This window comes from Vulpes vulpes, chromosome 2 (assembly GCF_048418805.1).
Source record: "Vulpes vulpes isolate BD-2025 chromosome 2, VulVul3, whole genome shotgun sequence".
NCBI lineage: Eukaryota > Metazoa > Chordata > Mammalia > Carnivora > Canidae > Vulpes > Vulpes vulpes.
Window position 1 is genome coordinate 76,626,195 of NC_132781.1, and position 22,819 is coordinate 76,649,013.

At 36.1% G+C, this 22,819-nt stretch overlaps 1 protein-coding gene across 31 annotated transcripts in view; it reads left to right on the plus strand.

The window, feature by feature from the left end:
* The window catches only part of CLOCK (clock circadian regulator), a 142,411-nt gene that overhangs the window by 82,506 nt on the left and 37,086 nt on the right, over positions 1 to 22,819 (plus strand). For 21 of the 31 annotated variants that reach the window (XM_072748956.1, XM_072748957.1, XM_072748955.1 and 18 more), the window contains 6 exons: positions 8,281 to 8,370; positions 14,415 to 14,535; positions 17,906 to 18,019; positions 18,150 to 18,268; positions 20,382 to 20,464; positions 21,179 to 21,285. In XM_072748956.1, coding sequence (XP_072605057.1) covers positions 8,281 to 8,370; positions 14,415 to 14,535; positions 17,906 to 18,019; positions 18,150 to 18,268; positions 20,382 to 20,464; positions 21,179 to 21,285 — 634 coding nt within the window. The remainder of the gene's footprint in view (positions 1 to 8,280; positions 8,371 to 14,414; positions 14,536 to 17,905; positions 18,020 to 18,149; positions 18,269 to 20,381; positions 20,465 to 21,178; positions 21,286 to 22,819) is intronic. The other 10 variants (XM_072748972.1, XM_072748977.1, XM_072748971.1 and 7 more) reach the window with 1 other exon arrangement.

The following is a 22,819-nucleotide window of genomic DNA, read 5'->3' on the forward strand; positions in this document are numbered from 1 at the left end:
TTTACTCTTCTAATCCATGATTATGGCATGTCTTTCCATTTCTTTGTGTCATTTTCCATTTCTTTCGTAAATGTCTTATAGTTTTCAGAGCATAGGTCTTTCATCTCTTGGTTAGCTTTATTCCTAGGTATCTTACTATTTTTGGTGCAATTTTAAACAAGATTGTTTTCTTAATTTCTCATTCTGCTGATTCATTATTGATATCTAGAAATGCAACAGATTTCTGTAGATTGATTCTGTATCTTCTGACTTTACTGAACTTGTGTATCAGGTCTAGCAAAATGTTGGTGGAGCCTTTTGGGTTTTCTGTCTACAGTATCATGTCCTATGCAAATAATGAAAGCTTTACTTCTTCCTTACAGATTTGAATGCATTATATTTCTTTTTGTTGTCTGATTGCTGTGGCTAGGACTTCCAGTACTATGTTGAATAAAAGTGGTGAGAGTAAGTAGCCTTGTGTTGTTCCTGACCTTAGGGGAAAAACTTTGTTTTTCCTCATTAAGGATAAGTCTTTTGGGTTTTCTATATATATAGTATCATGTCAACTGAAAATAGTCAAAGTTTAACTTCTTCTTTGCCAAATTGAATGCCTTTTATTTCTTTTTCTTGGCTCATTGCTATGGCTAGGACTTCCAGTACTATGCTGAATAAAAGTGGTGAGAGTGGAGAGTCTTGTTCCTGATCTTAGGGGAAAAGCTCTTAGTTTTTCACCATTAAGTATGATGTTAGCTGTGTGTTTTTCATATAAGGTCTTTATTAGGTTGAGGTATATTACTTCTAAACCCACTTTATTGAGATTTCATGAATGGATGTTGTACTTTGTCAAATGCTTTTTCTGCATCTATTGAGATGATCATATGGGTTTTATCCTTTGTCTTATTGACTCGTGTCACACTGATTTGTGAATACTGAACCACCCTTGCACCCTAGAAATAAATCCCACTTAATTGTGATGAATGCTTTTTAAAATGTATTGTTGGATTTGGTTTGCTTATATTTTGTTGAAGATTTTTGCATCTATGTTCATCAGAGATAGTCTTCTGGAGTTCTTTTTTTTTGTGGTTTTTTAGTTGGTTTTCATATCAGGGTAAATGCTGGCTTCACAGAATGAATTTGGAAGGTTTCCTTCCTCTTCTATTTTTTGGGATAGTTTGACAAGAATAGGTATTAACCCTTCTTTAAATATTTGGTAGAATTTGCCTATGAGGCCATCTAGGTCTGTGCTTCTGTTTGTTGGGAGTTTTTTGATTACTGATTTTATTTCTTTGCTGGTTATTGGTCTGTTCAAATTTTCTATTTTCCTGTTTCAGTTTTGGTAGGTTATGTGTTTCAGGAATTTATCCATTTCTTCTGTGTTGTCCAATTTGTTGGCATATAGTTTTTTAATGATCTGTCGCAATTGTATTTCTGTAGTATTTGTTATTTCTCTCCTCTCATTTGTGATTTTATTTATTTGGGTGCTTCTCTTTTTTCTTAATAAGTTGGCTAGAGGTTTATCAGTTTTACTGTTTTCAAAGAACCAGCACTGATTTCATTGATCTGCACTTTTGTTTTTTTAGTTTCTGTATCATTTATTTCTGTTCTTATCTTTATTATTTCCTTCTTTCTGCTGGTTTTCAGTTTTGTTTATTCTTTTTCTAGCTCATTTAGGTGTAAGTTTACTTTGTTTATGAGATTTTTCTTCTTGAGGTAGGCCTATATTGCTATAAAACTTCCCTCTTAGAACTGCTTTTGCCATGTCCTGAAGGATTTCATTTTCATTTGTTTTCATGTCTTTTTAAATTTCTCTTATTTCCTAATTGACCCATTCATTGTTTAGTAACATGTTATTTAACCTCTATGTGTTTGTGGTCTTTCCAGATTTTTTTCTTGTGGTTGACTTCTAGTTTCATAGAGTTGTGGTAAAAAAAAAAAGAAAAATGCATGGCATGACTTCAGTCTTTTTTAATTTGTTGAGCATTGTTTTTGACTTAATATGTGATCTGTTCTGGAAAATGTTCTGTGTGCATATAAAAAGAATGTGTATTCTGCTGTTTTAGGATGGAATGTTCCAAATATGTCTATAAAATCCATCTCACCCAGTGCTCATTCATAGCCATCGTTTCCTTGTTGATATTTTGTTTAAATGATCTGTGTATCAATGTAAGTGGGGTGTTAAAGTCCCCTACTATTATTGTATTATTATCGATTAGTTCCTTTATATTTGTTTTTTTTTTTAAAGTAGGCTCCATGCCCAGCGTGGAGCCCAACGTGGTGCTTCAACTCATGACCCTGAGATCGAGACCTGAGCTGAAATCAAGTTGGACACTTAACTTCCTGAGTCACCCAGGCGCCCCTTTATGTTTGTTATTGTTTTATGTATTTGAGTGCATAAATATTCACAATTGTTACATCTTTTTGTTGGATTGTCCCCTTTTTTATTATATAGTGTCTTTCTTTCTTTGCCTGTTGTTCCAGGAAAATAAATGTTCTTGTTTAAAAAAATAAAGATTTTATTTTTAAGTATTCTCTACATCCAGCATGGGGCTCAAACTCACAACTCCAAGATCAAGAGTCACATGCTTCACTGACTGAGCCAGCCAAGTGGTCCAGTCTTTGTTTTAAAGTCTAATTTGTCTTATAATAGTATTGCTCTTCTGGCTTTCTATTCTTTTTTTTTCTCCAAATTTTTATTTAAATTCCTGCTAGTTAACATATAGTTAGTTTCAATTTTTAGATTTTAGTAACTCATAACCTACATACAACACCCAGTGGTCATGACAGTGAGTGCCCTCCTTAATGCCCATTATGTGTTTAGTACCTTCCCCTCCAATAACTGTCAGTTTGTTCTTTATAGTTAAGAGTCTGTTTCTTGGTTTGCCTCTTTCTTGACATCCATTTGCTTGATAAGTATTTCTCCATCCCCTCACTTTAAATCTACAGGTGTCTTCAGGTCTAAAATCTTCTGATTGGATCCTTTAGTCCATTAACTTTCAAAGTAATTATCAATAGATATGTATTCGTTGCCATTTTATTACCTGTTTAGTGATTGTTTCTGAAGATTTTCTCCAATCCTTTCTCTCTGATAGTTTGCTGGTTTTCTTTAGTGATATATTTGGTTGTATTTCTCTTTATTCTATGCATGTTTATTAGTGGCTTTTGATCTGTGGTTGTCATTAGGTTTGTATATAACATCTGCATATAGCAGTTTATATTAAGTTGATGGTTGTTTAAGGTTGAACCAATTCTTTATACCTCTCCTCCCCATGTTCTAGGTATATGGTATCATATTTTACATCCTTTTATTGTGTGAGTTCCTTGACTGATATTTTATAGAAATACTCATTTTTACTGAGTTTCCTACCTTCACACTTGTCACTTTTGGTCTTTCTTTTCCACTCAGTTTTCCCTTTAATATTTCTTGCAAGGCTGGTTTACTGGTCATGAACTCCTTTAGTTTTTATTTGTCTGGGAAAACTTTTTATTTTCCCCCTGGGAAACTCTTTATCTCTTCTTCTGTTCTGTTCTCTAGCCATCTTGAATAGAGTATTCTTGGCTGCAGATTTTTCCCATTCATTACTTTGAATGTATCATGCCCACTCCCTTCTGGCTTGGAAAGTTTCTGTTGAAAATACTTTGCTGGCTTTAGGGGGCTTCCTTTGAATGTAAAAAAAAGAAAAAAAAACCCTTTCATCTTGCTGCTTTAAAAATTTTTTAGCACTATATTTTGCCATTTTAATTACAGTATGCCTTGGTGTGGATCTGCTTTTGTTGATTTTGTTGAAGATTCTCTCTGCCTCTTGGATCTGGATATCTGTTTTTTTCCCCAGATTTGGTAAATTTTCAGCTATTATCTCTTCAAATAAATTTTCTGCCCCCTTTCTCTCTTCTGGGACTCCTATAATACAAATGTTACTGTGTTTGATGGAGTCACTGAATTCCATAAGTCTATTTTCATTTTATGTAATTCTTTTTTCTCTCTTTTGTTCAGCTTGAGTACTTTCCATTACTCTGTATTCTAGTCTAGGTCCTTAGTTTATTCCTCTGCTTCTGCAGTCCTGCTGTTCATTGCACCAGGTGTATTTCTTGCTTCATTTATTGAGCTCTTTATCTCTGCTCTGTTATTTCTTATCTCTGTGTTGAGGGTCTCGCTGATGTCTTCCACACTTTTCTTTTTTTTTTTTTTTTAAATCAAATTATTTTTTTTTTAATTTTTTATTTATTTATGATAGTCACACACACAGAGAGAGAGAGAGAGAGAGGGGCAGAGACACAGGCAGAGGGAGAAGCAGGCTCCATGCACCGGGAGCCTGACGTGGGATTCGATCCCGGGTCTCCAGGATCGCGCCCTGGGCCAAAGGCAGGCGCCAAACCGCTGCGCCACCCAGGGATCCCCTCTTCCACACTTTTCTAAAATCTGGTGAATATATTTAGGATCATAACTTTAAATTTTCTATCAGTCATGTTACTTATATCAGTTTTACTTAGATCTCTGGCTGTGGCCTTGTCCTTTTCTTTCATTTGGAAAAATTCCTCTGCCTTCTTATTTTGTATAAATCTCTGCCTGCTTCTCTGTGTTAGGAAAGTCAGCTTTGTCTCCTGTTCTTGAGGGTAATGGCCTTATGAAGAAGAGGTCTTGTCGGGCCCTGCTGGGTAGTAACACCTCTTCCCCAGAGGCTGGCCCTTCAAGGAGTATCTCCAGTGTGTGCTTTGTATGCTCTGCTGTTGTGTCCTGGCTGCTTTATCCTTCAGGCCAGTCGTCTGCAGAGATTTTCTTTACCTGTTGTGAAATGAAATCTGTTACTACCACCAGTGGAACTGAGGCCCTGCAAGACTCTAGGATAGGGAGATGTGGTGTGGACAAGAGTTTGGGCTGGTTTTCTGTGGGAGGGGGGCCATCACACTGGGACTGATGCAGGCATGTCTGGGAAAAGCAGTTTTTCTGGAGCACAGGAAGGTGGGGTTTGGTGTAAGCAAGTTAGGTAGCGAGTGTTGGGCTGCACTGATTCCCACAGGTGGCTGTGTGCTTAGACTGAGGGGTGGGAGAGGAAGATGGTGCCTGCCAGTCCTTTGTTCCTGGTGGGGTCTTTCTGTGAATGCTCTCTGGGACACACTCTGAAATGAACAAATAAGCTCCCCACTGTGTGCCCCAGGTGCTCATCAGGTCAGTGTTTCCACACTATGTGTCCACAGGCTGTTTGCCCTGCTTTTTTCCCTAATGTCCTAGGACTCTCCCCGAGCCAAACCTGCTAATCAGGTGTTAAGCCCTGCTGGTTGCCAGAACTCATGAAATTTGGCCCCTCTCACTTTCTAAGCCAGTTGCTATGGGGATTTATTTTTCCCATGCACTCACCTGTGTGCTGGTCTGTCTTTTGCCAGTCTCTGCTACTGGGGCTCTCTCCCTACAGCAGCAGCCCATCTTTTTCACTGCCCCTCAGCACTTCCTACCTTCTTCATTATGGTGTCTTCTCTACGTTTAGTTATGGAGTTTGCTGTCCCAGTCTTTAGATGAATTTCTGGGGTACTTAGGATGATTTGATAGTTAACTAATTGTATTTGTGGGACAAGGTTGAGCCTAGGGTCCTCCTACTCTGTCATCATCTTTGAAGACAGTTTTAACTAATGAACTCTTTCCATTACATCATCTAGTACTGGGGAAAGGACTAAGTTTCACCAGCTCCCGTCTTGGGAGTAGGATGTCCTTCCCTGCCTTACTTTCTGTTCTCTCTCTCTAATCTTCCTCCTTAAGGCCCTCTTCAAGACCCCTTTAGCTTTTGCTGTACTCATCCATTGTGCTCAGAAATTGCATCCCTCCACTCACAAGAAGTCTGGGCCCTGGATCCTTCCTGGGTTAAGACTTTTGTGATATGTTGGCTCAGGCTTTTCTCTGCCTAGGCTTTGCCTGTGTTGAAGATGAAAGGGCAGGCTCTGATTCTAGCAGTGGGCTTATTTCATTAAGAGTTCTGATTTCAGTTCATTCTCTTCACAGAAGAGAGCCGTATCAATTTCTAGCAAATATCCCAAGAGCAAATACAGATCACCATAGTAAATACTAATTTACTTTCAAAGATAGCACAAGCTAGCTTCACATGAAGCATGTTCTTAATACGTTTTGACTCCATTCATTATGAAATAATAATACTGGCATTATTGTAAGGAGTTTTTGTAAAAATAATTTCATTAATTTTCTTTTTTTTTTTTTAAGTTTTATTTATTTACTTTAGAGAGAGAAAACCAGCACACGTGCATGGGGTGGGGGCAAGAGGAAGAGAGAGAACCTCACACAGACTCCCCACTGAGTGCAGAGCTTGATGTAGGGCTCAATCTCCCGTCCCAGAGATCATGACCTGAACTGACATCAAGACTGAGCTACCCAGGCACCCCTTGAAATTTCTTAAATTACCAGGTGTTTCTCTCTCTCTCTCTCTTTCACACACACACACAAACACACACATACACACGTGCGCACGCACACGCACACACCCTTGGCCAAGAATGGGTTTTTCTGAGCCATTCTAGAAGATAAACATCTATCAAAATAAGTTCTTTCTGAAACCCAGATCTGTCCCCCAGTAGAAGGTAAGGGGAAGTGGAGGGTGCCTTTTTCCATAGAGTCAGCAATTCTTCAACAGTTACTTAGAAGTAGAGGGAGATTGCTCTAACTCCCAGGTCCATACATTTATACTATAGGTATTTTTTTATCCACTGTGTCCCACACATCTGCTAGGTGCTTACAGATACAGTATTGAAGAAGATATATATGGTTCTTATGAGCAATTGCTATCCTTTGAGAGAGCCCTATAATTACAAAGAAATTTGAATTTATCATGGTAACTTTTTTTTTTTTTAAGATTTTATTTATTCATGAGAGACGGGGAAAGAGGCAGAGACACAGGCAGAGGCAGAAGCAGACTCCCTGCGGGGAGCCTGATGTGGGACTCATCCAGATCCCAGGATCACCCTGGGCCAAAGGCAGACTCTCAACCTCTGAGTCACCCACGTGTCCCATGGTAACTGTTTTGATAAGCAAAGAGGAACTCCTCTTACGGTATATCTTTTCTACTGTATATCTTCAGTATTTTTCACTGGATCTTCCTCTCCTTGAGCCTGTGTATATACTTCAGTTACTTTCCTTGATACTTGGTCGCCTCAGAATTTGTCCTTTCTCCTTTCTTCCCTCTAAAGTTCATAAAGGAGTAGTTAATTATCTGATTATCCACTTGTCTCTAAACTCCTTATAGTCTGATTCACCTTACTACCAACACAACAACTCTTGAAAGTCACTAAAATTCATTTCTCATTTTCTTAGTCCTTATCCTATTGGATCTCATTTTACAGTGAACTATCCCTCTTCCTGCTCACTCACCTTGTCATTTCCTCTTCCTTGACGACAGTGTCTTCTGTGTTCTCTGTCATTTTCTCTGGCACTTGTCCTCCTCCTCATCTCTGTGCATAGATAATTACCCCAAGGATTTGTCTTTGGCATGTTTCTGTCTTTTGCAGATTGCATTTCTTCAGCTGTGTCTGGGATTTTCAAGTGAAAATACTTTATAAAACATAAAGTACAGGATTGCTTTATTATTAAGTATTGTATCCCCTGTACCACCTTCTCTCCTGAACTCTAACTTCCCATTTCTCAATGCTTGCCCAAGTCCTCTGTTCTTACTGCTACTAATGTCATTCAGATTTTCATTAACTTAAACTTAACTGATTCTTCCAAAAGCCGCTGAGATTTTCCTATCTTAATTGTTTCCTCTAAATCCAGGTACATACTGCTTCTAGACTACTTTTGAACAAAATCCTTATGTCTTTGACCTGGTATTCAAGGCCTTTCATGATCTGACCTTAGCCTACTTTTTCAGCTTAATTTCCCTTTTACTTTATCCCTAGTATATCTCCTTAAGCTTCAATCAAACATCTTTTTATTAACATATCCAAAAGGTGGTAATGTGTTCTTTTGTGTGTCAAAGATCTATCATTGATCATGTGTGCTTCAGATACCAGTATCTTCAGATAAGGCAATTTTCATATAATATACATATAATAATGGTAGAACATTAAATATCTATGTTTTAGAAGCCAGTTCTCACATATATCACCATAGTATGATGATTTTTTTCCAGAAACATTTAAAAATGCATAAAAATTTGTAATAAGGTGTATTGTAAAGGGAAAAGCTAGCATTTGGCAGTACTCTGGAAATTGCACATTAAGTCCTTTGTCTTTTAATTAGATTTTTTTTTCTATCCTGTGAAATATTTTTTTTCTTTTCACTTAACTGACCATTATGTTTAATTTCAGGCTCTTGATGGTTTTTTTTTAGCAATCATGACAGATGGAAGCATAATATATGTGTCTGAGAGTATAACTTCATTACTTGAACATTTACCAGTAAGTATCTTGTGATGTCTTTCTTACTTAATGCCTGTTTTAAATGTTCTAAAGCACAAGGAAGAGGACCTCTAGAGCAGTGTTGAACAGTGGTTAGACTGGGGATGAGAGCTCTAACCATGCCACTATATTCTGACCTCTGCCCTCCTTATTCTAATGCTGTTTTCATCGTTTTCCTTTTTGATCAGCATGGCGTGTTTCCTTTTTAATCAACCTGGTGACAGTGTTGCTAAACCACTGGAAATATCTTGAGAATAACTAATTTTCTAGAGGTATTTATTCCCACTGGAGGAACTCAAATAATTTTCTCAAAAGAATAACTTAGAATAACACACTAAAAGTAAGAGTTACAGAATTTTTGTGCTCTGTGCTTGAATTGAGAATTTAATAATGGCCATATTCAATTTGTATTCAATATGACTGAAAGAGTACAGAATTAGAAAAGAATCATATTGTATAATTTTGATTAGGATGGTGAATACCTGAGTTATATTTTGATGTCTGCTATTTTATCAAGCATATATTTATTGAACATCTCCTCTGTGTCACACTCTATATTAGGTGCTGTGCTACAATTCTGTTTTTATTTGAAATGTAATTGTTTAAAAAAATAAAATGTAATTGTTTTTATCTAAGATAGAACTTGTAGTATAAATATTCTGAAATTACTTATAAATTACTCTTCAATTGCCCATCTCTTGAAGATTTCTAACAGTACAAAGTAAACTTCTGTAAAGGTCTCTTTCAAGAGATGAAGAGCAGTATCTCCCTCCCAGTGATTATTCTCTACCTCTTAGGTTATCAAAACAACAGACTCCACACTTTAAAAGACCAGATTCTCCAGCAGGGCTAGTTGAGATTGGAGTGCCTGGTCATTAATGTTTTCCCCATCAATGAAAACCCTCTTTGCCTTCACATTCTCTCTTGTTTTATTTTGTTGTTGTTTTTTTTAACTTTTAATTTTATAACTGTTTTTAGATTTACAGAAAAATGAATATAGTACAGAGAGTTCCCATATGCCTCATACCCAATTTCCTCTGTTACTCATATATTCTGGATATTTTTAGTTGTTTGTATCAGCCAAAGCTTATAGACTGGCAGGTGAATTTTTGGGCAGAGGAGATTGTTGCTGATCCAGTAAACCCATTTCATTTCCTTCTTCTTTAATAGTAGCTTTTATTAAAACAGTGCTTTTCTCCAGTTACTGTGGATACTTTCCCTCATATCATTGACATTACTGTCACAAGTATCTTTTGAGAAAATGAAATACTTATTTAGGATTAAACATAATAAGAGAAAATATGTGCTTTCCTAGTTTTAGTTGTCATTAAATATTAACAAATAGTTTTAAATAATTTCTTTTTGTTTTAATATGCAACCTTTTTCTCTAAAATAGAATTTTTGGGGATCCCTGGGTGGTGCAGCGGTTTAGCACCTGCCTTTGGCCCAGGGCGTGATCCTGGAGACCTGGGATCGAATCCCACGTCGGGCTCCCGGTGCATGGAGCCCGCTTCTCCCTCTGCCTGTGTCTCTGCCTCTCTCTCTCTCTCTCTCTCTCTCTCTCTCTCTCTCTCTGTGTGTGACTATCATAAATAAAAAATAAAAAATAAAAAAATAGAATTTTTGCTGTTGCCTGAGAGGAAAGAAACATTAGCAAATCCCCAAGTTAGGCTTTACTGTTTATAATTTAATTCTGTTGAGAAATTAAAATTTGCCATCTTAGTGATCAATATGACTTAAAATTTTTAAATTCTGACTATAAAATTATAAAACTGATACTTTAGGTCCTACAAAAAATATTTTTCTTAACTTCATACTTATGAAATTAATTTAGGCACATTTTAACCTACTTATGGCTAATAATCAGAAGGAATTTTACTGGGTTTTTTTCCCTTCTTGGTCTGACATTCTGTGACAAAGTCATAGGATCATACAACCTTAGTGTCAGAAGGGATTTTAGACCTCCTTAGCCCAGTCTCCCTTTATGTTATCAGCAGACACGTACCCAGAGAAACTGGACTTAATTATGTAAGAATTTAGTGAAAGTGCCAACACAAAAAGTCAGGTCTCTTTACTGGGAACTTAAAATTGGTAACACTTTACAAGTGAAGATTAATTTCCTCACACTTGTTTAAATATGTTCCTTAGAGAGAACATATTAAACTTGTAATCACATGTAATATCAGCGGGGATGATTAACCATGTTACAGAGTCCAGGAGTAAAAGTGCTGCTTTTAAGATACTTTTCCTGTCCTTTTCTGCTGTCCTTAAGGTGTTAGTTTGGAAATATAAACACAGTATTTTTTTAATAAAATCAGTACAGACTTTGGCATAAACAGTATGCAAAAATACAATTTAGAATTTTTTTGAATAGTTATGTAATGATTTTGAGAACTTACTTGATAGGGCTAGAATTGTTGTTCCTTATACCTGTACCTAAGGAACACAGTTGTCGTATCCAACACACATTTGCCATTTTTTTAAAGAGGAGCTTTTAGTCCCTTGTAAGCAACTTGTGTTTATATTTCCAAACTAAAGCAATTATCTGTTGGTTGTCTACTTGAAAGAAAAAGAAATTGGTAATAGTGAATAGTTTCTACTAAATGGTCACATTGACCTACTGTAGAAAAGAACAGAAAGGCCTGTATGATCCAGTAATTCCACTCTTGTTTATTTACCCAAAGAAAACACAAACATTAATTCAGAAAGATATAGGTACCCCTGTGTTTATTGCAGCATTATTTATAATAGCCAAGCTATGGAAGCATCCCAAGTGTTCATCAATAGATAAATAGATAAAGAAAGTGTGAGATACACACACACACACACACACACACACACACACACACACACAATGGAATACTACTCAGCCATAAAAAAGAATGAAATCTTGCCATTTGCAAAAACATAAATGGATCTAGAGGGTATTATACGAAGCGAAATAAGTCAGATAAATACCAAATAGTTTCACTTATATGTGGAATCTGAAAAATAAAACAAATGAATTTTAAAAACTCAACAGACTGTTAAATACACAGAACAAACTAGTAACTTCCAAGGAGATGGGGGAAGGGGAGGATGGATGAAATAGGAGAAGGAGATTAAGAGGCACAAACTTCTAGTTTAAGAAAAAGAAAAGAAATAGGCTGTTGATTTATGTCACATTATAATAAGTAGGTTTTATATTTCTTCATGAAAATGATTAAGAGAGATAGAAGGATCCAGATAGCTACCATTTTATTTTCTTTCCTTTGAATTGTGTTTGGGAACTAAGTGGATGGTTTGCCAGCATCAAGTATGATCAGCTTCATTTAGAGATTTTAAATGTAGTGGTTCAAGGAAAAGTTTGACACATTAATTAGTTGCCTGCTGACTCTGACATTTCATATTATTAAGTATCAGAGGAAGCAAAATGGTGAGGAAGCATCGCTTGTGACCGTACCACTGTATATTAGTCATTCATATTTTCTCTGTGAATATGAAACTTCCTATAAGTTTATAGATGGAAAAGCAGGGGTAATGTGGCTCCAATCATAATTTACTGAAATAGTAGAAAAAAATTATAGATAAGAATAAATAATAGTAGAAAACTATAATCCTTTCCAAAATGATTATTTTCCAAAATGAAAGTTTCAGTTTTTCAAATTGGCGTCTTATTTTTCTGTTAATTTTTTATATTAGTATCAATGCTTGTATTACTGATATTTTATTTTGTCAATAAAAAGCAATTTTCTAGCTTTTGTTCTTACTCATGTTTGAATTTTTAGTTCATTATTACTAAGATTTTTCAGACTATCAGAAAAATCTCAAAATATAGATTTATTTTTGATATGGTTATTCCAAAGCCTTCATCAAATAATTCCTTAAACCAAAATATTTTACTGTACTAATAACTGTTACATGCAGAGCATAGTGCTAATGTGCCTTAATTTGAAGGGCAGAAGATGAAGGTGTAAGAGATAAGGCCCCTCTTTTTTTTTTTTTTTCAAGATTTTATTTATTTATTCATGACAGACACACAGAGAGAGGCAGAGACTTAGACAGAGGGAGAAGCAGGCTCCTCACAGGGAATCTGATGTGAGACTCGATCCCCAGACCCAGGATCATGCCCTGAGCTGAAGGCAGACATTCAACCACTGAGCCACCCAGGTGTCCCGAGATAAGGCCCTTTTTGTTCACCTACGGGTTAGCAGGGCATAGACATTAAAATATAACAAATATTTTTATGGAAAATGAATGATAAGGGTAATAAATCTAAAAGAATTCCAATATTTTTACTGTGGATTATGGTGTTAAGAGAATGATTTTTTAAAAAATCAGTTTCAGAGGTAGAATTTAGTGATTCATCAGTTGCATTTAACACCCAATGCTCATTACATCAAGCACTCTACTTAATGCCCATTACCCGGTTACCCCATCCCCCACCTACCTCCCCTCCAGCAACTGTTTCCTAAAGTTCAGCATCTCTAATGGTTTGCCTTCTTTTCAATTTTCATCTTACTGTATTTTTCCTTCCCTTCCCCTATGTCCATCTGTTTTGTTTCTTAAATTACACATGAGTGAAATCGTATAGTATTTGCCTTTCTCTGACTTACTTCAATTAGCATAATACTCTCTAGTTCCATCCATATCATTGCAAATGGCAAGAAGAGAATGGTTTTTTGAAGGAAATAGTTTGAGCTGATCTTTGAGAGGGTACAAACCTGTTGAAAGATGGGGGAGGGATATTCTACTTCATGGGGTGAATGTTGAGGGCTAGAGAAAAGACAAGAAAAAGAATATGAATGTATGGCTTGTATGAAGAGTAATAAAACACCCCTTCCTTACCTCCCACTAACCCCCATGTTTGTTTCTTATTGTCGTTTGAAGGTTTTGTTTTGTTTTTTTACTTTTGTTTTTAACAAAATCTTTATAGGATTTAAAATAGAAACAGTGGAAGTGCTTTGGTTGAATGTAAGTGGATAGACCCTTAGCCCAACCTATACAAGTCCTCTCATTTCCCTTGCCCTTCACCCCTTCCTCCATAGTTCTTAAGATACCACTTCACTCTCCCCAGGATTCCATGAGGCAGTTTGAAAATGTAGAAAAACCAAGTAGAGCGGACTAGCTTTGATAGGAGGTGTGAAGTCACTGAAGTTTTGTCAGTGGTGTTTTTTTTATTATTATTATTTTTATATATTTATGTGAGAGAGAGGGAATGTAGGTGTGTGCATGAGTCAGGGGAAAGGGCAAAGGGAGAGGGAGAAGCAAACTCCCTGCTGAGCAGGGAGCCTGATACAGGGCTGGATCCCAGGACCTTGGGATCATGACCTGAGCCAAAGGTAGACACTTAACCAACCGAGCTACCCAGGAGCCCTTTGTCAGTTTTCTTAGGTATAGGAACTATCTTAATCATTTTTGATTCCACAGCCATGGCACATCATTGTTGGTTACTAAATCATGGTTAAAGCCATATTTTTAGCAAGAATTGTAATGCTTAAAATACTACTTGCCTTTTTTGTTATCTAAAAGCAGGACTTTTGACAACAAGATACAGGATATATGACTGGAAAAAGTGAGGTAAAAAAGAAAGGACACACTAGACAGTTGAAATAACAAACACTAGAATCAAACCTCTTCTTCACTTAGGCAGTGGCTAGTGCTTTGGTACTTTGTATAGTGTACACCACCATAATTTAGGAGAGGTTTAGACATATGGTAAGGCTGTTTCTTATAGCCAAAGATTTTTTCTAATAAACTTTCTGAATCCTGTTATATATTAAATTTGGTGAAACTCATCTTTGGAAATAATTTATCAGATTTTCAAAGTCATATTGATCATAGATCTGATGACACTAATATCAGGATTGGAGGTCATGTTAACCTTCATTCCACCTTCTGTTGTTTTTTGAGTTGGGCTCTATAACTTGGCATTGTCACTTTTTATGGATATTTGAAAGTTAGCCATATGCTCATGTGATATTTTAAGAATGATGATACACTTTTAAAATAAATATACCTTGAATGACTAAAATTATTTTATTTTTTAAAAATTTCTTTTTCAGTCTGATCTTGTGGATCAAAGCATATTTAATTTTATCCCAGAAGGGGAACATTCAGAAGTTTATAAAATGCTCTCTACTCATCTGCTGGAAAGTGATTCCTTAACCCCTGAATATTTAAAATGTAAGTAGTAGCTATCAAGCAAAAAGTTAAATGTATTTGTTTGCATTTTCCTTTACTTTTGTAAGTTTTAACTAACACAGACATGTCTAACCAAATTAACACATAGCATTATTCCATATACCACATTAGATCCTTTTTAAGTATTAATATATACATATATAATAGAATTATGACTATATTAAAAATCTGAAATCTCTTTCCAGGTATATTGAAATCTCATCTTTTTTGTTACAGTAGTTTAACTATAAAAGTAGGGATCCCTGGGTGGTGTAGCGGTTTGGCGCCTGCCTTTGGCCCAGGGCGCGATCCTGGAGACCCGGGATCGAATCCCACATAGGGCTCCCGGTGCATGGAGCCTGCGTCTCCCTCTGCCTGTGTCTCTGCCTCTCTCTCTCTCTCTCTCTCTCTCTGTGTGACTATCATAAATAAATAAAATTTTTTTTTAAAAAAAGTATACTTTACACAAAAATAGAACTTGGCAATAAATTTTAAAAAATCTTTTTGTATGTAATGAGAAAAAAATTAAAATATTCTCATTTTCATCACTAATCAGTTGAACATCAAAACTGTGGAAAAAATAACTTCCCTGTTTCAGAATATTATTAAGTAAGGGAAATTGGTTTATTAACTAAACAGAATTAAGTTATTTATTGGATGTATTTAACGTGCCTGGAATTTGTGCTGTATCATAAAATTGCCAAGAATGTGAAAAATAGTTCTTACCTTTAAGAAGTACAAAATACTGTGGTATAATCAAACACCTCTTGTAGGTTCATTTGACTAATTTGATCAGAATATCTCATTTTCTTCACTAAATTACACCTTGTTTATCTGAAATTGTTAGAAAACAGTTTAGTGTTTAATCACTATAGAGGCCAGCTATAGAGGCCAGTTATAGGTCTATAAATAGTGTTTGACTTCATGGATTGCATGGCATTACTTGAAGTAAATACATAGAGCAAAGAGAGAAGAAAGCTGGAACTCTGGGACCTAGCAATGGGTGGACAGAGGAGAAAAGGTCTACTTTAGAGACCTTCCTAAGGGCAGAATTGGCTAGAGAACTGAATGCAAGCAAGCCTTTGGCAGAAAGATAGTGCTTAGATTTCTGCTTCCAACAGTACTTTTTGATAGAGAAAAGCTTTAATTAAATGACTTCCTGATTCTCTAGTTAAACAGTTGATATACAAAAAAAAGTATTCATGCCAGAGGAGAAATGTGATATAAAATGGGAAATTGATCAGAAAATAAAGGATTCTGCAAGCTGTTCGTTTGGGCCATAATGAAGGTGGGGTGGTACAAGTGGTATGATTTGTGTTCAGAGAAGGAAATAAAGCTTAATATTAATAGTTCATCCTAAGGAATTTGATTTTTACTTTTTATATAGCAAGGAGCCAGTGAAAGGGGATTTGTAAAAAAGTGGTCTGAAAATATATATCTCAGCTGGAAAATTTTGAAAGTACCAGACTGGAGGTAAGAATAGCAAAAGAGAGCAGCCCGGATAGCTCAGCGGTTTAGCGCCACCATTGGCCCAGGGCATAATCCTGGAGACCCGGGATCGAGTCCCATGTCAGGCTCCCCAAAGGGAGCCTGCTTGTCCTTCTGCCTGTGTCTGTGCCTCTCTCTCTCTCATGAATAAATAAATAAAATCTTTAAAAAAAAAAAAAAAAAAGAACAGCAATAGAAGTAAGAATGGAAAGGAAAGCCTATATATGAGTGTTGAGTAGATAAACTCAAGAGGACTTGTTATTAGACACAGGTAACCACGTGGCTAGGGATCATCAGTGGGGAAGGTTTTAGGAAGAAAGTAGTTAGATTTTGAATCTGTTGAGTTTGATAATAAAACCATTCATGGTACTGACAGAAGGGTATGAATTAAATGCTGTGAGCAGAAATAGGCATTACTAGTCCTTGAATGCTAGAATGACGATGAAGGTAATATTAGTCTAAGAGTAGTAGGCAAGATTGAATTTGAGTGGCAAGGGTGTAGAAGCTTAAAGAATACATTCTGCAGTTACCTGGGTGGAGAGTAATTTGTCTACTAAATTGGTGGTACTGGATATTGGAAAAAATGACTAATGAGAGCTTCATTGGTGAAATAAATAGCAGGTCCTGGTGACAAATTAGTTTGGGGACATGGGATAGGTGGAGAAGAGACCAAATTGATAGGGTTTCTAACTGGGAAGATAACATACATAGGACAAAGGAGAACAGCTGGTTTAGAAGAAAGAGGAATAAATTAACTTCCAGATATTTTGAGTTTAAGCTACTTGGTGGGACAGTCAAGTAGAAATGTCCTAAAGCAATAGTGATACGAGACTTGGTCTTACATAAAATGTTAGAATTAGGAAGAGAGATTTAGGAGACAATAAATTTTACCAAAGCCAATAAGTTTATAAGAGATAGTGAAAGATAAAGATAAATAGAACTTTTGTGAATGCCCATAGTTTGAAAATAGATTGACAGAGGGTTTATAGATGCAATTATTGTAGGAAGATAAGTTTCGTGTTACGGGGATGAAGACCTAATGAGTTTTAAAAGAGATAGAAACAAGGAAAGATCATTGAAATCAACAGTTTTAGAAACAATGAGGAAAGATCATTGAAGTTAACAATATAAATGTTGGTGATCTTCAGAAGAGCAATTTCTTCAGAGGTGTAAGGACTTAAACCAAATTTCATGAGGAAAACTAGAGCACATGGAAACTAGAGCACATAATAAAAAGGAAGATCTATGATCTAAAAAGAATAGCATGAAAAACGCTTTGTTCAAGATGGAAAGACCTGGACAAATTTAAAAGTGAAAGTAAGGAGCCAGAGAAGAGAAGAGAAGGATGCTAAAGGAATGAATGACAATGGTGTCCTAGAGAAGGTAGAAAAGACTATTCAAGGTAGAGAGAAGCATTAGTTTTGTAATGGGAAGCAAAACCTTTCTTTGATATGAGTGAGGAATGAGAAGGAAGGACAGATAAAAGTGGGGAAACAGTTGCTTATATCAGGAAATCTGTCTTCTCTATTAAGAACGAGGTTCCAGGGCAGCCCCAGTGGCACAGCGGTTTAGCGCTGCCTGCAGCCCGGGGCATGATCTGGAGACCCTGGATTGAGTCCCACGTCAGGCTCTCTGCATGGAGCCTGCTTCTCCCTCTGCCTGTGTCTCTGCCTCTCTTTCTCTCTCTGCATCTCTATGAATTAAAAAAAATAAAAATTAAAAAAATAAGGTTCCATCATCTTCTAAAGATATTCTACTTTTATGGACTAAATAAAATGCCATTGAGGACTTATGGTGGAGAAAAGAGTGATTATAAACTTACACAAATTTTATCATCTTATAATCATGATAAGTCACAAATATATCACATTTTTTCTCATTTCAGCAAAAAATCAATTAGAATTCTGTTGTCATATGCTTCGAGGAACAATAGACCCAAAGGAGCCATCTACCTATGAATATGTGAAATTTATAGGAAATTTTAAATCCTTAAACAGTGGTAAGTTAAAAATATAGTGAATTTTAACTTGGTATTTCTTTTAAGCTTTTAAAGATGCAGATGTTTTGAACATCAGTAAAAACTAGATTTTACTGGAGTTACTGATGATATCTATTTCTTATTGTTTTAGTATCCACTTCAGCACACAATGGTTTTGAAGGAACTATACAACGCACACACAGGCCATCTTACGATGATAGAGTTTGTTTTGTAGCTACTGTGAGATTAGCTACACCTCAGTTCATCAAGGTATGTTTCTGATTGTTTTCTGAAGAGGATTCCACTTCATAATATAAAAACTATCTTTGTTGTTTCCAAAATAACTGAAATTTCTTACATTGAAGTGGTAGTGATCATGACTCCTTAAATATACATGGTCATGATAATTTTTTTCTTTTGTTTAATTTAAAATTAATGAACATACAACATATTAGTTTTGCAGGTCGAGTTTAGTGATTCATAATTTGAATATAACACCCAGGGTTCATTACATCAAGTGCCCTCCTTAATGCCCATCACCCAGTTACCCCATTCCCCCACTCACTTCACCTCCAGCAACCCTCAGTTTGCTGAGGGTTAAGAGTTCCTAGAGTTAAGAATCTCTTATGGTTTATCTCCTTCTCTCATTTCATCTTTATTTTGGGTTATCAAGGCACTCATTAAATTGTAACTAATTTAAAAATATATCTCCTTGCAGTTAACCAGTGATTATGTATCACCACCATCCTGCTTTTGTACAAAATTTCAGGGTACTTTTTGAATAGTTCACAATCTGCATTAAAGGGGAAAGGCCAAAAATCTAAGTAATTTTTAAGGATTGCTTTTGAAATTCTCTTTTGAAAAATGTAAGTGGCCTTTTACTGGATATAATTTACCTTTTCAGTTTTAAAATTCAGTTAAATTTATTTTACTCCCTGGGGCCCAAGAAGTAGATGATTAAATGAGTGGGAAAATGAAAGAGTTCAACCCCTAGAAAGTGGCTTGAAATAAGCCATGCTAAGATTTTAAATTTAGGGAGATACCATATTCTAGGACAGAACGCTGAAATAGCAGTTAGAGAATCTTAATCTAGTCTTGCTCTGCTTGTTCTGTTCTTAGGATTTAATAGCAATGGCTAACATTTGGTGACTGCTGCATACTTCACGTGTATTATATATAAAGAAACTGAGGCTTGAGGAAGTTATGTTACTTGTTCAGAGTTGCAGCTGTTAAGTGGCAGAACTGAGATTGATTCTAATTCCCATTCTTTCAAGGCCTAAGCTCTTAATTCACCTCATTGTGCTACAGAAGGTCATTCAAGGACACAGAGAAGGTTTGAATACATTGCTGAGTATGACTAGGGTCTAGGGTTACTGTGTGTGGAGAGGGTAGGGATATTAGGAGATGAGATTAGAAAAGCAAGCAGAGTCCAGAAATGAAGTGCTTCATTATTGTTTCTCCATGATAAAGATTTTAAACTTTATCCTAACCAAATGAAATATGAAAGTTTTTAAGCAGAGAAGTTATAATCATACTTGAGTATTAGAAGGTAATTATGGCCAGAAAAGAAGATGAGTTATAAAACAAGGAGACTTGTCTGGGGAGAAGCATTGGCAATAATATGAGCCAGTGATGGCAAGTCTAGTAAGTAAGTGATGGCAAGTATAGTAAGACCATGAAGATAGATGGCATCAAACATTTCTTTTTTTCAATTTAGAACGTAAAATTGAAAGGGTTTGTTAAGAGCCATTAAGGTGATTTTTAAAAGGGGAAAATGAGAGTGTGTTGTGACTATCAGATTTCTAGACTGGTGGCACAACACAGGTATGCCTCCAGTAATGAGATGCAAAACTGTGTGAGTATGAGGAGTAAGGCAGTTAGTTCATTTTAGGACATGTTGAGTTTGTGATGCGTGGAGATACCCAGATAGAAATACAGAACTGTAGTTAAGGAGTGAGATCTGAATTTAAAATTAGGGTTTTAAAGGCGTGTGAGTGAATAGAGAAATATGTTGAGTGAGAAATACTCCCCCAGAAGTCTACATCTGTTTATTGCCACATTCTTTTTTTTTTTTCTTTGACAGAGCACAAGCAGGGGGAGTGACAGGCAGAGGGAGAAGCAGACTCCTCTTTGAGCAGGGAGTCTGATGTGAGGCTCGATCCCAGGACCGCGGGATCATGACCCCTGCAGAAGGCAAATGTTTAACCAACTGAGCCACCCAAGCGCCCTGCTACAGTCTTTAATACTAGAAATTTAAAATGTGATTAAAAAATAATTTAGGGGAAAATTATCTAATGATGACTTTCATAGCTAACAATATTTAGGATTCTTCCAAAGGGCACAGAACAGTACTTCTAAATTTTAATTATTAATTTGCTTGTAGGAAATGTGCACTGTTGAAGAACCTAATGAAGAGTTTACATCTAGACATAGTTTAGAATGGAAGTTCCTATTTCTAGATCACAGGTAATTTCATTTTAAATTCAATAAAAAGCTAAAAGTCATATAACTTGAAATTAATGGGTTTCAAGGACAAACTTTTTCTAATCCAGTGTTCAAATCCATCATCCATTTTTCAAAAACTAAAGATTCTGCTAACACTGATTTCTTTTTTTAAAGATTTTTTTTTTAGTTTTTATTTTTAAAAGATTATTTATTCGTTTGAGAGAGAGCGAGTGAGTGAGTGAGTGAAAAGACAAGGAGTGAGTGGGGCTGTCAGAGGGAGAGGGAAAAGCAGACTCCCTGCTGAGCAGAGACCAACTCCTGCTTGATCCCCGGACCCTGGAATCATGACCTGGGCCGAAGGCAGGTGCTTAACTGACTGAGCCACCCAGGCACCCCAAGATAGATATATATATGGATAGATAGATAGATAGATAAATAGATAGATATTTAACTTGTTTAAGAGAGAGAGAGTGCACATGTGTACAGCCAGGAGGGTGAGGTGTCTGTGTAGAAGGAGAGGGAGAGAAAGAATATCAAGCAGACACCCCACAAAGTGTGGAGCCCAATGACATAGGACTCCATCCCACCACCCTGAGATTGTGACCAGAGCTGAAACCAAGAGTCTTATGCTCAGCCAACTGACCCACCTAGGCAACCCCCAAAAACTGATTTCTAGTTGAGGAATTTCTTACTATGGAAAAAGTTTTAATACTGATTGTTTTATATGTAATTTAGGGCACCACCTATAATAGGATATTTGCCATTTGAAGTTCTGGGAACATCAGGCTATGATTACTATCATGTGGATGACCTAGAAAATTTGGCAAAGTGTCATGAGCACTGTAAGTAGATTTTAATATTTCTGGTGATAATTACTGCTTTTAGTCAAGTAAATAGTATTATTAATAGAAGGTGGTAAAATGCAGACTTGTAACCATTTTTTTATTTTTGAAAAATACTGGAAGATTTTATTTTTATTGAAGATTTGACTTTATAACCAATCCAGTAGGAATCCTAGATCAAACTTAAACTTGTTCCTGTTTTACATATTTTAATCTATAATAGTAAGTACAAGTTTATAATTTGGCATCTAATAAACCTTGTTTTTGAAATAAGTTCTACAACTGGAGTAAGAGAAGTAGATTCCTTTGGAAACTGTAATAGTATGTCAAAATATTATAACACTGTTTCTTAGTTTTGATATCCAGTCATGTAAGTTTGCAGGAGGCAGGTACACATTAAAAAAAACTCTTAGAAAGCACATAGTGAGTGCTTAATGTTACCTGCCATTATGGTTATTAGTAGCAGGAACATTAGCATCTCTGCCTGGCTGACATTATTCTAAACAATTTATATACATTATCTCCATTATTCATCACCAGAGTTCTAGAAAGTACATATTATTATCACCTCCATGAGTAGACTAAGGCACAGTAAAACCAGGTAATTTACTCAAATTCCCACAATCCATTGGTGGCAGAAACAGGATTAGAGTCTAGACTGTTTACCACATGCTGTTCCTTCTTTGTTTCAGAAGTTTGCTTTAATGATGTTTTATTTGCTTCTCTGATTCTCCCCACCAAATCCTACCCTCTTTAACTGTCCTCTAAAGCTTATAATTAGATGTTTAAGATAATACCATGATGCCTTAGGTTGGTGTAGTAAGCCTCTGTATGAAAATAAATCATGTTACATAACAGCATCAATCAACTAAGTGGAAGATTTCAGAGTAAAGTTTTTCAGCACAAAAAAAAAACAACAACAACAACAAACAAAAAACAACATTATTCACCCCAGGTATTTTGGCTCTCTTTTTCAACAATCTTTTGGCTATTTGGGTCTCTTCTGGTTCATACAAATTTTAGGATTGTATGTTCCAACCCTGTGAAATAAGCTGATGGTATTTTGATAGGGATTGCATTGAGTGTAGAGATTGCTCTATGTAGCATAGACATTTTAACAATATTCTTCTAATCCATGAGCATGGAATGTTTTTCCATTTCTTTGTGTCTTCCTCAGTTTCTTTCATGAGTGTTCTATAATTTTGGCTTGTTTTTTTGTTTGTTTTTGTTTTTTTAGATTTTATGTATTTGTGAGAGAGACAGAGAGAGGCAGAGACACAGGCAGGGAGAAACAGGCCCCCTGTGTGGAGCCTGATGTGGGACTCGATCCCAGGACCCTGGGATCATGCCAGGTGGAAGGCAGATGCTCAATGACTGAGCCACCCAGGCGTCCCTCTATAGTTTTCTAAGTACAGATCTTTTGCCTCTTTGGTTAGGTTTATTCTTTAGGTATCTTATGGTTTTGGGTGTAATTGTAAATGGGATTGACTCCTTTATTTCTCTTTCTTCTGTCTCATTGTTAGTGTATAAAAAT